The sequence below is a fragment of the Paralichthys olivaceus genome, chromosome 17, assembly GCF_024713975.1.
Source record: "Paralichthys olivaceus isolate ysfri-2021 chromosome 17, ASM2471397v2, whole genome shotgun sequence".
NCBI lineage: Eukaryota > Metazoa > Chordata > Actinopteri > Pleuronectiformes > Paralichthyidae > Paralichthys > Paralichthys olivaceus.
In genome coordinates, this window is record NC_091109.1 from 19,806,929 (window position 1) to 19,821,355 (window position 14,427).

At 44.5% G+C, this 14,427-nt stretch overlaps 1 protein-coding gene across 1 annotated transcript in view; it reads left to right on the plus strand.

Moving 5' to 3' along the window:
* LOC109640517 (cadherin-12-like) overlaps positions 1-13,317 on the plus strand; it is an 85,486-nt gene extending 72,169 nt beyond the window's left edge. Inside the window, exons 8-12 of the mRNA XM_020104578.2 lie at positions 290-426; positions 3,761-3,882; positions 7,347-7,467; positions 8,754-9,005; positions 11,997-13,317. Coding sequence (XP_019960137.1) covers positions 290-426; positions 3,761-3,882; positions 7,347-7,467; positions 8,754-9,005; positions 11,997-12,508 — 1,144 coding nt within the window. The 3' untranslated portion in view covers positions 12,509-13,317. The remainder of the gene's footprint in view (positions 1-289; positions 427-3,760; positions 3,883-7,346; positions 7,468-8,753; positions 9,006-11,996) is intronic.
* Positions 13,318-14,427: the final 1,110 nt, after the last annotated feature.

Below are 14,427 nucleotides of genomic sequence, written 5' to 3' on the forward strand. Positions count from 1 at the left end.
CCGAGAGAGATTGATATGGTTTCAAAAGTGCCTAAAATTCATTTATGTTCCCAAGAAAAGCGTTTGCTCAGCATCGCCAAAGTACATGTGCCCCATTACTAGATTGGAATGTTTATGCGATCCTCAGCACATTTTCTGAAAATGACCATTCAGAATGAGTAATGAAGGCTGTGCCAACATTATATTACATCTAATTCATGAGCCCAGGGGGGGAAATCATGGTGGTTTAATTCTCCAGTTTATGTTGGAAATGAATGCCATTAAACAAACATATTTTTTTTTTCTCCAGGTATTCCATCGACTGGAAGAGCGACATGGACAGCTACTTCGACATTGATCCAGTGGAGGGAACGATTTCCACCAACGAGCTACTTGACAGAGAGAGCATCGCCCAGCACAATATCTCCATCGTGGCGACCAAACTTAGTGAGTATGACAACAGGATTGATTGTGATTCATGCAGGTGTCACTGTCCTTTCCCGGCCATAATCTGTGTGAAGGATTTAACACACTTTTACTCAAGTCAATACTCAATCCCATTTTTCTGGAAAGGTTTATAGGTGACCATAAACCATGATGACTCCCCCGGAGGAATGTATCTTCAGGACATTTTCTCCTCGAGCACACTCGCCAACTCTGTTTTCATTTTTAACTGCCTTTTTCAACACGTTTGATGACATTGGCATTGGGAGGGAGCTCCCCTTGCCAGAGTCAACTTTTACTTACACTGCAGTAAAATGGGAACCTTCCAGAGATTTTACAGCCGGCAGATGCAGCCGCGTCGCAGCGTGTCGTGCGCCCGAGCCGGAGAAGAGCGAGCTAATGTGGAGCCGTGGCTTTAAGACATGTCATCAAGCTAATTATGTTTTTATGAAGGAAGTGGAGCAAATTTCCGGATAAATAAGCAAATCCATCGTCATCAAGTCATCAAATCTGCTAAGAACCGTCAAAGTCATTATCCCAGAGGCAGGCTGGTGCTCAATCAAAATTACCCACGCTGTATATTCATTAGGACAGACTGTGAAATATGGGCCGTTAAAACTCGAGTCATTGTCGCCTTGGAAACTGATGTTGATCACTTCCCCTCAAGGTCACGGCAGTGACATGCTAATTTTGTTTTCTGTGCGTGTGTTGTCTCTTTGTGTGCTTCACGTGTTCGAGCATCAAAGAATTGGAGGATGAGATAAACTGAAAGAAAGATGGAGGTGGTTTTAATGGGGTTCTCCACGTCTTGCCCTCGCACACCTGCACCTGCGCCTCACCGCATTCGTATTTTGTCCAAAGTCAGCCTCTCAACCACCCGTCCTGCTTCTCCTCATCTCTGATGTTTGTCTAGAGACAATCCCCCCCGCCCCACCCCCACCCCACGACAGAAAAAAAAGGACGATCCCCTCCATAGCCAGTGTTTAAAAAAGTAATGGTTGCACTGGTGCAGCAGGCAGTGAGATGAAGCCGACTCCAGGGTTTGAGTCCCAACTAGTGAGTTCAAATCCGTTTCTGACCTTGAGTGAGATTTGGCAGAACTTTGTGTTCCGAGTATTGGATTGTTGTTATGGCTCCTCTGTGATACATTCCACTATCGTCGCTGTCTGTTATTCGGGTTTTGAACCATGAACAACATCAATACATGCTTGAAAAAAGATTCCTCTGATGCCCGTACACATAATGCATTGTTTGAATGAAGAGAGGTCATGCTCACACACACACACACACAGACCTACTTTCTCTTTTCCACAGTCGTCTGGAGCATCCTCAGTTGGCAGCAGTTTTCAATACACAACAAATGATTGCAGACCTCAGTCTTTGACCCGTCTCTGCATCTGCTGTTTGTCCTTGATTCTGTTCTGTTTTAGCATTTATCCTCCCACACCTTCCACACCACAAAGACCCAGAAGGAAACATCCAACAATATGAGACGTCTGATGACATTTTCCCTTGAATAACGCTGCCTCTACCCCCGCCGTGATTAGTACAACACCTGAGATGGAGACTCTTCACCGACACAAAGCCTCGGAGATTTGTGCGGTCATCGCTAGACACCGCAGTCATGCAGCAAAATGAGAGCAGTGTGTGCTGCTCTCCTGGGACACAGTACACAGCAGAAGGCTTGTTAAATAAGAGCCGGGGCTAGATTAATGGTCCGCTTTTTTGGCATTTAAGCCCACCGGCAATTTTTTAGGAGTCAAAGAAAGAGGAAGATCTATTTAATGCGATAATAACCTTGGCAGGAGGCAATAAGCAAGCACATTTTCCATCTATTTACAGCAACTGAATTTAATTTCACACTTAACATTTGCGTTTGGGAGTTTTTTTATTTCTTACTTAGTGCGGCCGCAGTTGCATTTTCAACAGATTATCATCCACAAGGAATCTGTCTATCTCTGTTTTCCAGCAGACTTCATAGATTTGTAGTTGAGTGAGGTTTTTTAATTAAAATCATCTCAATTAAAAACATTAATATCCAGCATTAAAGCAGTATAAGGAAGACAACTTTATAGCTGACCACTCAAGCAAGCAATGCAGGATTCTGCTTTAGTGAAAAAAACAGAGCACGTGTTACCGGGCTGAGACGCTGACGCTCACATGTGAATATAACCACGATACCAGTGCTCCATCTAGTGGGCTGAAAGAAATATCACTCACTGGGAGTCAGGCAACAGTTTCATACATTGTGACGAGACGAAGAGGAGCTGATGAATGATTGTTTCAAGGACTTCTGGACTCTGAGGACAATTTTTTTTTTTTTTTTTTTACAGAATCCATTGATGTGGAAGATTTGAAGTGGCTGCAGATTTTTTAAGGGCCAAAGAATTCAGGACCTCGCTGACAGAAAATATCTGTTTTTCCGCTGGCGAAGCATCAGTGTTAGTAGTTCAGTCTGTGCAAAGCAGCAAATCCCATGCTCAGTGTCATTTTTACCTCTGTGGGAAGATTGCCTGCTCCATCAAGGTCAGAGACAGGTTACTAACTGAGCCTGCGTCTCCAATCCCCTTGAGACGACTCCAAAGATCCCACCCCCCCACTGCATTCTATTCAAACAGCCACCTACACACAAGCCTTCGCACCCACGCACCCGTGCACTCACACAAATAAGTGCACATAAAGTCCCCTGCTGCAGAGAAAAGCCTATTCCCGCATCAAATCCATAAAGTTTACCTTTACTCAGGCTTCCACATAAAAAGAACATTTCCCCACTGTGCCCCTGCAGTGAGGAAACACTGTAAAAATAACCCTGGATTCAAGTTAGTTCCCCTCAAGGGGGCCTTTACACTATAATTAATATGGGCTGCACATCTTGTGGCTAAAACCCATAACACAACCTGAGAATAAAAAAACTTGTAAGGAAATGATTCTCTCCGTGGAGCCATATTCCATAACGTGGGGCATGCTTTATTTGTTGGCAACGCATGGGATGCATTTATGTTTGTTTTTATTTAATTCTCCTTTTCATCATCAATCTAAAGCGTCGTAAAATAGCAGAGTCCAGGTGCAGTTTACACAGCGACGGGATCCAGGCACATCAGGCGGTTTCTAGAGTTTGACCAGAGCGTCTTACAGGCGGCTGAAAGACTCTCTGACTGGACACCAGGGCACGAGGGCCGCTATAACCACTCAAAACCCTTTTATACTTTGGCTCATAAGGAGTCAGTACTTACGGAATCCACATGATGTCAGTGCTGTGAAAAAAAACAAGCAGTCCAGTCCTACTTGCAAACAAAAATGTGATTTACTGGATCTGTTTTGTGTGTTTCTCTTTCAGATAGTCCCGTTCTGACCAGCCGAGTGGCCGTCACCGTCCACGTCTTGGACATCAACGAGTTCCCGCCTGAACTGTCCAGTCCTTACGAGACCTTTGTGTGTGAAAATGCTAAAATGGGACAGGTAACGTCTGCATAAACACTCGCATCACACAAAACGCTGGAGATTTCCCTACGTTAAGTTGTGTCGATTTTCCAGCGAGTTGACGGCCGTAGATCAGAGCGTTGCTTGTCCTCTCATGGAGCTGATATGGCTTCAAGGTGGCTGTTGAAAACTATGAAAAGGTGTTAAATTGAATATGAGAGGTGTTGATTCATGTAAACGCTGGCAAAGAGCCTTTGTTCACACCTGGGCAGGAAACAGCTGATTCTTTGGAGTGTGGAAATAAAAAAGTCAGTGATGTTTCTCTGCTTTGTGAAACATTAGTTCTGATATTGACACGTCACACAGGGTCGGTTTGCATCGTTTTAACACAAGGTCACTTGAATAAAAACCTTTTGTTTTTCAAGGGGTTTTGCTGAGAACCGATCAGCTCGCTACGAATCTAAATCTCCCACCGATTGTGTCACAGAGTTGGATTCTGCAGGAGAGGCAATCATAAAGCGCAGCGGCAATTTGCATATCAGCAACCTGGAGCACATTTCCCGATGATGTATTCGAGATGCAGCGGAGAATTTGCCCGTGTGCGTTGTAAACCACCTGTGCCTGTAAATTAGCCCATTAACTAGCATCTATATGCACTTAGCGTTGCGAGGGAACAGCTCCTTTGGCAGTCAATCAAATTGCTGTTGAATCCTCATCATACGCAGCGTGTGATTTTCGCCGGTGACGGCTGTGCCCTCCGTCTGGAGGCGTCTGTGTCTACCTGTGAATTTGCCGTGTTCTCAGCCTTCAAGGTCGACTCTTAGAAGAGGGGGGAAGAGGCTCATTTGACGCAGAAAGACAAGTTAAATCACAATGCGGCAATAATAACAAACATTTTCTTTTGATGAGCTGCTGTTTTTTTAATGGAATAAATTAAAAAAGAGAACATGATCTCTACCAAAGAAGATGCTGTAAGTGCTTTAATACATCAGACAAATTAAATCATGTAGGATTGAATCCACTCGGCTGTTTTACCTGCTTCTATTCTCCAGGTGCAGACAAATACATGTTGTTAACACATTTTGAAAAATACAACAAAGACACAAAGACGAAAGCAGAATGAGTGAAGACAACACACACCTGACATCTAGATCAGCTGTAATTACCACACACCATGTGTCTTGTGTTTATAAGTCATCCTCATCTCTCCTACATCCTATTTCCTACTCCCTCACTCTAATCTCCTGCTCTTTATCTCCTCTCTCCTCTCTTGCCCTCCGGTGCTGAGTGTACACTTTCCTGCAGTGTTTCCTCAGCGTGATGCCTCCAGGTGTTGTGCACAGCTGGTGGATGTTGAAGAATTGCAGATCCTCTCTTGTAAAAATCAATCACCTTTCTCCCTTAATGTTTATCTGCACTGTCGCTGCAGAAAAATACACAAACCACCGGATTCTGAGGCTCATGCTGCGGCAGCACAACCTCCCAGGAAACAAATATGTATCCAAGAACATAAGATGTGACTGAGTTCTGTTGGGTAAATGTGTGGAAAGAGAAGAAAAAAAGAGTGTGGGACTAACTTTCACTGAGCAACAGCACCCTCTGCAGAAAACAAACCAACTGAAAGGTAGATATTACCCATAATCCCCGGCTTTCTGACCCAGAAGAGCTGCTGCTGCTGTAACAAATTCAAATGTGGACAGAGACTGTTTTAAACAGTGAAACGCCGAAAAAGTTTTATTTAACGCAGCGAGACAAGCTCAGTGCTGCAGTGATACAGTAGAATTCTATTTTTTACTTGACTTTATTTTGTGTACTTAGCAGCCTGACCGGTCAACTGGTCAAGTGTGAAATGAGAAAAAGCCGCCACAAAGAAAACACTGTGGCGTTCTTCACTAAGGACAAGCAGTGCTGTCACGTGCTCCTCGCTCTTTAATGTGTTTCCTTTTTAAAATGCCACATTGGAATGCTCACCAGCTGAATCAGTTTGTTATGCTGGGATAATTGCATTTACATTAAGGCCATTTAGCTGGAGCTCTTATCTAGCTTAACTTACAATGCAGCTGAGTGCAAGAGAGGAAGACGCTTAAAACCATTCCACGTGCACAAAAGCAGGAGATAATAATAAGCAGCTGCAGCAGGCACAGCTCCACTTGTGACTGGGAGGAGATGGGAAACACATTAAGAGTGAGGGAAAATCTGTACTTGAACATAACAGATGATTCTAATTAATATAGAAATTAAAATATACAACAATTCTTGTTGTTTTTGAAGCTGATATTTTCAGATTTTTCCCCAAACAATTCATGTTTGTTTATAGAACAAAAAATCATCTGTTTGATAGGATGTATGATTTCTTTGTATTTTCTATATACACACAGTTAATAGAGTTGGCAGACAGGGTTATGATGAATCGAAGCTGAGACACTGCAGTTTTGTTGGATGCAACTTAACTGCTCTTCCACTGGGACACCCAGCAAAACATGTAATTTTGATATATGGACTGTGGTAAAGTCTGATGGGCTGTATTTATTATTTCTAACAGAATTGATTTACCCGAAAAAATTGGTTTGACAGATTACATGGAAGTGTAATTGTTGCTCTCGATTTATTCATCACAAGCTAATTTCGTTGTAGGAAATCAATAGTGTGAAGTTTACATCTGCTGCGGGGAACACAACAAACACTCATCACACCTGGTGTCACGTTCACTCCCCCTCGGGGAATTCTATTCAAATACAGAGAGGTGAGAGAAGCACGGAGCAACATCGTCAGGTTAATGGAACAGGGCAGGAGGGCTGATTAGTTGCCCCCTTGTACGTGGGGGGATCCGGGGGGTGCCGGGCAGGGGGATCAGGTCTGCAGGAGGTCAGGCCCAGCAAGAGGTGAAGAGCCGACGGGCGGCACAGCTGGGCAGGAGAGACAGATCCAGAAAAAGCTCAGAGACCTGTGGGGAAAAGAAGAAAGTATAAAAGACCGTCAGCAGTCTGGTGCAGAGGCGGCTGAATCAGCAGTCTGTCGAGCACAGGGAAGTTTGTGTGAAGTCGGCTGGGTGTTGTTTCAATAAACACATTTTCAACACATGATGATCGAGTTTGTTGTCGGATTAATCAAATCCCGTCTCTTTCTTCTTTTATTGTGGTTCGTTCTGTGGCTTACAGCAGGCGTCAAATAGAAACAAGTGTTTTCTGTTTTCAACTCTTGAGCAAGCTCCATCAGTTTGAGATAAATTTAATCCATCACACTGTGAGTCCAGATCATCCAGAGACTTCAACAAGTTATCAATCAAGGGACTGAATCCAGAGAGAGAGAGAGAGAGAACAGTTCACTGCCTTGTTTCTGCACTGACAGGTCTGACATGCAGGAACAAATTGACCTGTAACAATGTTTTCTCCATTAATACAACACAACTATTGTACACTGATGCACCCCCAATGGAGACAGGACCACAAGTGTGACGAGGGCCAATTTATAATCGAATGTTTCTTTCCTTATTATTTCAACAGGTGATTCAAACCTTTGGTGCAAAAGACCAGGATCTCCCGATGTCTGGGCAACATTTCTCCTTCAAATCACCAAAAGAAGATTTTAAAAGCAACAAGAATTTCACAATCCGAGACTTTGGAAGTAAGTTTTTCTCTCAGTCTGAGGTGGAGAATCAGTGAAGAGTGAAACAGTAAAAAAATAGAGTTGAAGATTTTGCCTGCAACAGAAATGATCATCAATAGCTTGTTACCTGAGCAACAAGAGTGGCATGGTTCAGTTTCAGCTCTGAAAGTATCTCACACACATGCAGCGGTTTTTATGGTTCTTATGGAACTCTGCAGTGTGCAGCAGTCAAACCCTTTGAAGTCCAACCAGAGAGATTGGTAATGAAAAGTGAGTCGTGGCAGGATGAGGCCGGGGAAACGAATGCGTTCACCATCCCTGACAGGCCCCGGTCCGAACCTCTGATCCAGTTTTACCTCTTGGACACACTGTCTTACAGTTCCCTGACTGCCGGGGGGGGGGGGGGGGACTGCGAGTACACTCTGCAGATACAGAGTGAGATCTGATCGGCAGGGACAGGAAATACAAACTCCACGGGCACGGTGCACAGGTTTGGCAAGAGAGGGAGCAGGGAGCACCAGCAAAAAAAATTGCAGTTGTGCACAACATGCAAGGTGTGCTAAAACGCCTGACCTCCTGTCAAGAAAATGTGCCAGGTTTCGTCAGTGGAACAAACTCGGCTTGACAGGGGTCAGACAGTCTCGCTGTAGCCGGCAGAAGCAGGCAGGTCGGACCTGACACGTTCCCTCTCTCTCGTATGCATTGTCGACCTCTATTCCACTCGCCATCCACACACCTAAGGCTGTCTCCCCAAGTTCTCCCCTTTGTGAGTGTGTGTGTGTGTGTGTGTGTGTGTTTATCTATTATCTCTCATTGCTAAACTGCTGTTTCTCAGGAGCGAAGCTGCCTGCACAAACAGATAGCGAAATAAAACAACACATCTAAATAGTTCTCACCGTGCTCGCAGATGGAAAAGGCTCTGCAGTGTTTCAGAGGATGATGTGCCGCGTGTGATTCCGCTCTATCAGCGTTTGAAATAAGCGGCGCAAAAAAATGGCGAGAGCTTTGATAAGCCGAGGCTTTGATATGTTGCAGTTCTTCATCACATTCAGAGAAGCTCAGCTCGTATCAAACGTAAAGAGTCATCAGACCTTTTAAAAGTTTTATCTTTTCTTGTACTTGGACCTACGGACTTGTAATGTGGCTCAGGGGGTTTTCTGACTGATGTGAAGTTTCTGTTGCTTTGGTCTGAACTCTCTAACCTGCACCACTTTAGGCCTCTGTGCTCAAATCTGCAAGATTCTTTCAATCCAACACTGAATATGTTTCCAAGAAAAACACTCTCCCTGTCCTCCTTCCTCCAGATAACACAGCTGGGATCGTGACGAAGCGGAGCGGCTTTAGACGGCGTTTACAGGAGATCTATTTCCTTCCTGTGGCGATTGAAGATAATGGCTACCCCCCCAAGAGCAGCACAGGCACCCTGACCATCCGTGTATGTGGGTGCGAATCAGATGGATCCCTGTTGACCTGCAGCGCAGAGGCCATCTTCCTGCCCGTGGGTCTCAGCACCGGCGCTCTGATTGCCATCCTTCTCTGTATCATCATCTTGTTAGGTGAGACCTGTCGCCTCCTGGCTTGTAAACATTCCTCGTTTCAGTATCACAGCACACAGGGAACCCGATAGCTCCTAACTTATAATTTTGATTTAGAGCCTCAACCTTAAAATACGAATGTCAGCACAAGTTAAAAGTGAGTATACCTTTTAAGAACTATATCGTGCACTCTCCTCTTTTTCGTTGGCGATGCTGGGTTGCAGCTTTTGTTTTTGAAACTGTAATAGTGACCTGAAGGAATTGAAGACCTGCTGCTGGACTCTGCAGAACCGTGACGCTGCACCACCTCTGCTGCACACAGAGCTGTTCTCCTGCTTATTCAAAGTTCAGTCGAGCTCGACTCAGGGAGCAGAACCCAGAGCTGTTGTTGTTGCTGTTGTCGACAACGTCACTTAGAATCCCAGCCGCCATTTCTTCAGAGCGCTGGTCACCTGCTGATTAATATTGAAGGTATCATGTGTCAAAATCGCACCATATTCCACACTGCACTTCCTCGGGCCATTAACAATACAAACTCCAAGTGTGCGGCTGATAAAATGATCGGAGCCACATACAAACAGAGATTTCTGGAACAAGTACATTGGTCCCTGGTGCAGGTTTTAAACGTTAAGTTTGCTTGAAATATGATATTTAAAATACTATTTATATTTAAATTGCAAATCTATTTTCATTTAGCCATGCTTCAAATGTTTGGCAATTTCTGGCAGAACCTGACTCCAAACATACTGAGCTCGGTATCAGAGTTGGCTGGCATCTCTCTGGGAGTGTACACAATTAATTACTGAGCCCATATGATTTTGGTCATTCAGTGAGACATTTAAAATTGGAGGGAGGGTCGCTTGGCTCCATAAACTAAATCCAATTTTTCTGCCCTGTGGCAGCTTCCCAGGCTTTTACTGTGCATTTCCCACAAGGTCATAGTTGTAAAACTCCTCTTTAATTCCCTGCCATTAATGTCCAAACTCATCTGCATAGCGAGGAAGAAGTAAATGTAGGTTTATGGCATCATTTTCTAAATTATGAATGTGGGATGGTCGGTTGTTAAAGAAGTTCTCATTTTACAGTGGAAGTCAAGGGTGGCCATGACCTTTGAATTGAGCTGTAATTACTTTGCTCTCTGTCACTAATATATGGCTTAAAAAGACTCATCCATGCAACTGCGACTGTGCTTCAGCATTAATCCTCTTTTTGTTCACATTCATGTGAAATATCAGCTTCTGTTTCTTTGTTTAAAATGAGGGGGAACATAAAAGCACTCAGTGTGTCTCTGTTTTCACTTCAACTGAGAAAAGAAATGTTTTCAAGGCTCCAAGTCGACTCGCACCCGAGGGTGAGGCCGCGGCGCCAAACGCCGTCACGCTGTCCCCGCGAAGGAATGTGGCGCCGAGAATCAGAACTCACAGGGAGAGAACATTTGCATAGAGCCACTTAGTTCCTGTGCAGGATTTGTCAGGATGACCCAGTTGTCGTCGTTCTCCTGTTGCGCACAAATGATGAGGTAAATTAAACAGACCGTCACAGAGACTTTCATCTGCTCGGCTCTTTCCTTTCACACTGATGTGGATTGGGCGCTGACGAGCTGTGTTCAGCCACTGTGACCTACGGTCTGTCCCGCTGAAGTCTGCGTGGAAGCCACTGGGGGGAGCTGACACACTATCTGTACGCAGGTAGATAAAATCAGAGTCAAGGATGGAGTGACGGAAAGAAGGGAGGATGAAAGTAAGAGACCCGCTCAAGAGTTATTTTCCCCGTCTGAATGTATTTATTGGACTCTTTCATTTGAATGACTCTAGTTTTATCCTGGCCATTGCTCTTCCTCCTCCATGTAACCGTATATTAAAAACCCAGAGGGGGGAAAAACACATATTTTACAGCATTTTTCACCGAGGAGACAGGGAGAGAGACACCGAGGGAGATAGACGGAGGGAGACAGATTGCACTGACAGGAGAAAGGCAGAGGAGGAAATTTATTGTAGCATTATGTGTTGGAAATCACACGGCGGTGCTGCGGTGCCCAAAAATATGCAGAACCTCACGCAACCCCTGAAGGGCTGCGTGCTAAAGCAGTAAACTGTTGCGTTGGGTATATTCTCAGAGGTAAGAATTTACCCCCCAGCCGTGTTTACGGCTCCTGTGTGTGCGTGCAATGCTGCCACTGCACATTATTTGCATTGTGCTATCAAAGCAATTAAACTTAGAGGGTTTTTTTTTCTATTTCAGGTATCTAGGTTGCAAACAGAATTTATTTGACTGTGTTTATCAGCCCTTTATCACTGAGTTCATGTCACAACCTACAGGACTCAGACCTGGTGTCAACGTGATCCGATCACAGACGTGAGAACAGACGAACTTAACGCTTGTGGTCGGATCCTTCATGAGGCTAACAGCTAATCTGAGCCGTGACAGTGGCTCTACGTGAGGCAGCGGGTACAGATACAGTGATGCTAATTGCTAATACCAGAATGCTAACTCACCAACAACGACATTGAAAATGTAAACACGCTGATATTTAGCATGTTCACCATCTTCGCTGACGTTTGCTGATCGACATTAAACCAGGTGCAGCTGAGGCTGATGGGAAACTACTGGATATGCAATTTATTGATGATTAAATGTTGAGGGACCTGAACATCATCCTGAGGGAGACGTGAACATCTGTAACATCTGAACATCTGTACCGAGCGTCACGGCAGTCAGTCCAACAAGTAATCAAATGTTCGTCGAGAGGTTTCACGCACAAACCACAAATGGCACCAATGAATGTCAAACCAAACGTTGAAATATTTTACATTCAACCAAACTCACAACGTCATCTCTGCTCCAAAGGCTGAAATCATCTGAAATCTAACAAAATGTCACTCTAACCTTAAAAAACAGTTGATGTCTTCTGAGATTCAAATCACTGCAGCATCTTTCTTCCTCTCAGGTTGTCTGCAGCGATTTCTCTCGACAATGGTCTAACACTCACTCCTCTCGATTTATTCCCCAAAGTGATCGTGGTCCTCTATGTGGGCCTGAGACGGCAGAAGAAAAAGGAAACTCTCATGTCATCTAAAGAGGACATCCGCGACAACGTCATCCACTACGACGACGAAGGGGGCGGCGAGGAGGACACGCACGCCTTCGACATGGGAACGCTTCGCAATCCCAAGGTTGTCAAAGAGAACCTGTTCCGCAGGGACGTCAAACCTGAGATGAAGCGAGATCCCCGGCCGCCCGTCTCTCAGGACAGCGCCGACATCCGAGATTTCATCAACCAGCGTCTGACAGAGCACGACATGGACAACTCGGCTCCCCCTTACGACTCCCTGGCCACGTACGCTTACGAGGGCGGCGGCTCGGTGGCCGAGTCGCTCAGCTCCATCGAGTCCCTCGCCGTAGACCTCGAGGAGGACTACGATTACCTCAACGACTGGGGGCCCCGCTTTAAGACTTTGGCAGGGATATTCGGGGAACAGTCGGAAACTCAGTCGGACTCAACAACCACAGAGAACACACACTGATGTTATCCACAGACTTTGAGAGCAAATATGTAACGACGTTCTTTTGGTTGAACACACACGCAAAGGTTCCAGCATTGTTTTTCCTCCCATGTTATCTGTTTTCATATTTTTTCCAGCTCACTGTTTTCTGTTTTTATTTGGTACTTTAACATGCTCAGTCCCAAAATTGTAAAAAAAAAAAAGAAAAAGAAAGAGGGAACGCGCGGTCGAGACGAGCAAAACAAACATTCAATTATCACTCTATCGAATGATGTTTCTTGTCTTACACTTGGTTTCCTCTTGGGGAAAACGCATACACACGGAAATGTTGTCATTTCCTACAACATCCTTATAAGTGCCTCAATATAATTGTTCTTTCACTTGCTATTTCATGCCACATATCCAGTGTTGCTCCTTAGAACCCCAGAGGTGAAGCTGATTGATTCAGGATACAGCTCTGTGCTGTGTCTGGCATCCACCGAGACCAATGTCAACCCCGTGGGGACGATGAAGTGGCCTGAGTTTGGCCAAAGATGTTTTGAATGTTATTTATTGTTCTATTTATTTATTGGCCGATTGAGTTTGATTTATTTTGTGTATTTATCTATTTATCTCTCAGTCATCAATCTGTGTTTTTTATTTTTTGGAAAAACACTCGAGTAATTTTGTAATTAAAATCAAGGCCCACATGAAAATGTATGTTTCTGTTATAGGTGGGTCATGTGAATAGACTTGTACTAGAGTTGTAAAAAGACTAATTAGGGCTAAATACTGCAGTTCAGTCGTGTAATAAAACACTGTTTTCTTAAATAAACCACACTGGGACAAAATGTGGTTCTGTGTTTACATATTTAATTCAAATCATAGCTGCGTCACAGTTCAGGGGCCGGATTAAGAATTTGACGGTCGGGATGATTTTCTTCCAACCGAATCCCAACAAACGCTCGGTACAACCTGTCTGACGGAGAGAGACAATCCTTAGGAAATCAACAAATAAAAGCCTTTGAAAGAAAAGGGTTTCCACATTCTGCCAAAATTGTTTCTGCAGAGTCACACTGATGCTCCAGTAAGAAACCAAAATGTTCCCAATTTCCACAGTCATCGAATAGAGTGGCTGAAACCTTTCTGGCCATGGTCTGCTGACGACGTAATGGAAGGTCTGGATGAAAGCCAGAGACACACAATGCGGAGCGGTGGGAAGTGATTCCCCTCTCTGTCTCTCTCTCTCACTTTTTACAGACAGACCTCGAGGCTGAGCTTCAGTAAATGTGCGCTGATCTGTTTGAATGGACATTAGGTAATTTATGACCCTTGCAGGCGGCAGTGAAAGAAAGTGACATAAGTTTACCTCGACTCCTTTAGTCCGGACTCCAGAGCCGACAGAAGTTCGTACTGAACAGATGATGAACAGAACGTAAACATGACAGAAATAATGGAAGACGACATATGACGATGAAAACCTGTGAAAAGAAAGTGGATGTTTCTTTCAACCATGAAATAACCGTGAAAGCTCCAGCAGAACCAAAACGTACACATGTGAAGATCAGTGCTGATCAGATTCTTCAGGCGTGCCAGCGAACCATCCGGTAACCTTGGTAACAAATTTGATTTGGACACGAACAAGTTTCCTCGAAAAATCCCTGATTTCATTTTGTCGTCGTTTTACATTTTTTACAATATTTCATCTATGTCCCATCATCCTTAGCTGCACTTTGTGGTCGTTGCAGTTCATTCTAATGAAAACACTCCTTCAATCGTTACAACAAGGGGATTTGATCACTAACCCCCCCCCACCACCACCACTGTTTCCCCAAACACCCCATTTCCACAGCTCTTATGATTCATCCAGTCTAGTGGCACTTGGCTGCATCGACAGACCAAACAGAGACATCGGCACCAACAGGGAGGAGAGGTGGGAGTGGGAGCGTTCGTCCAATGCA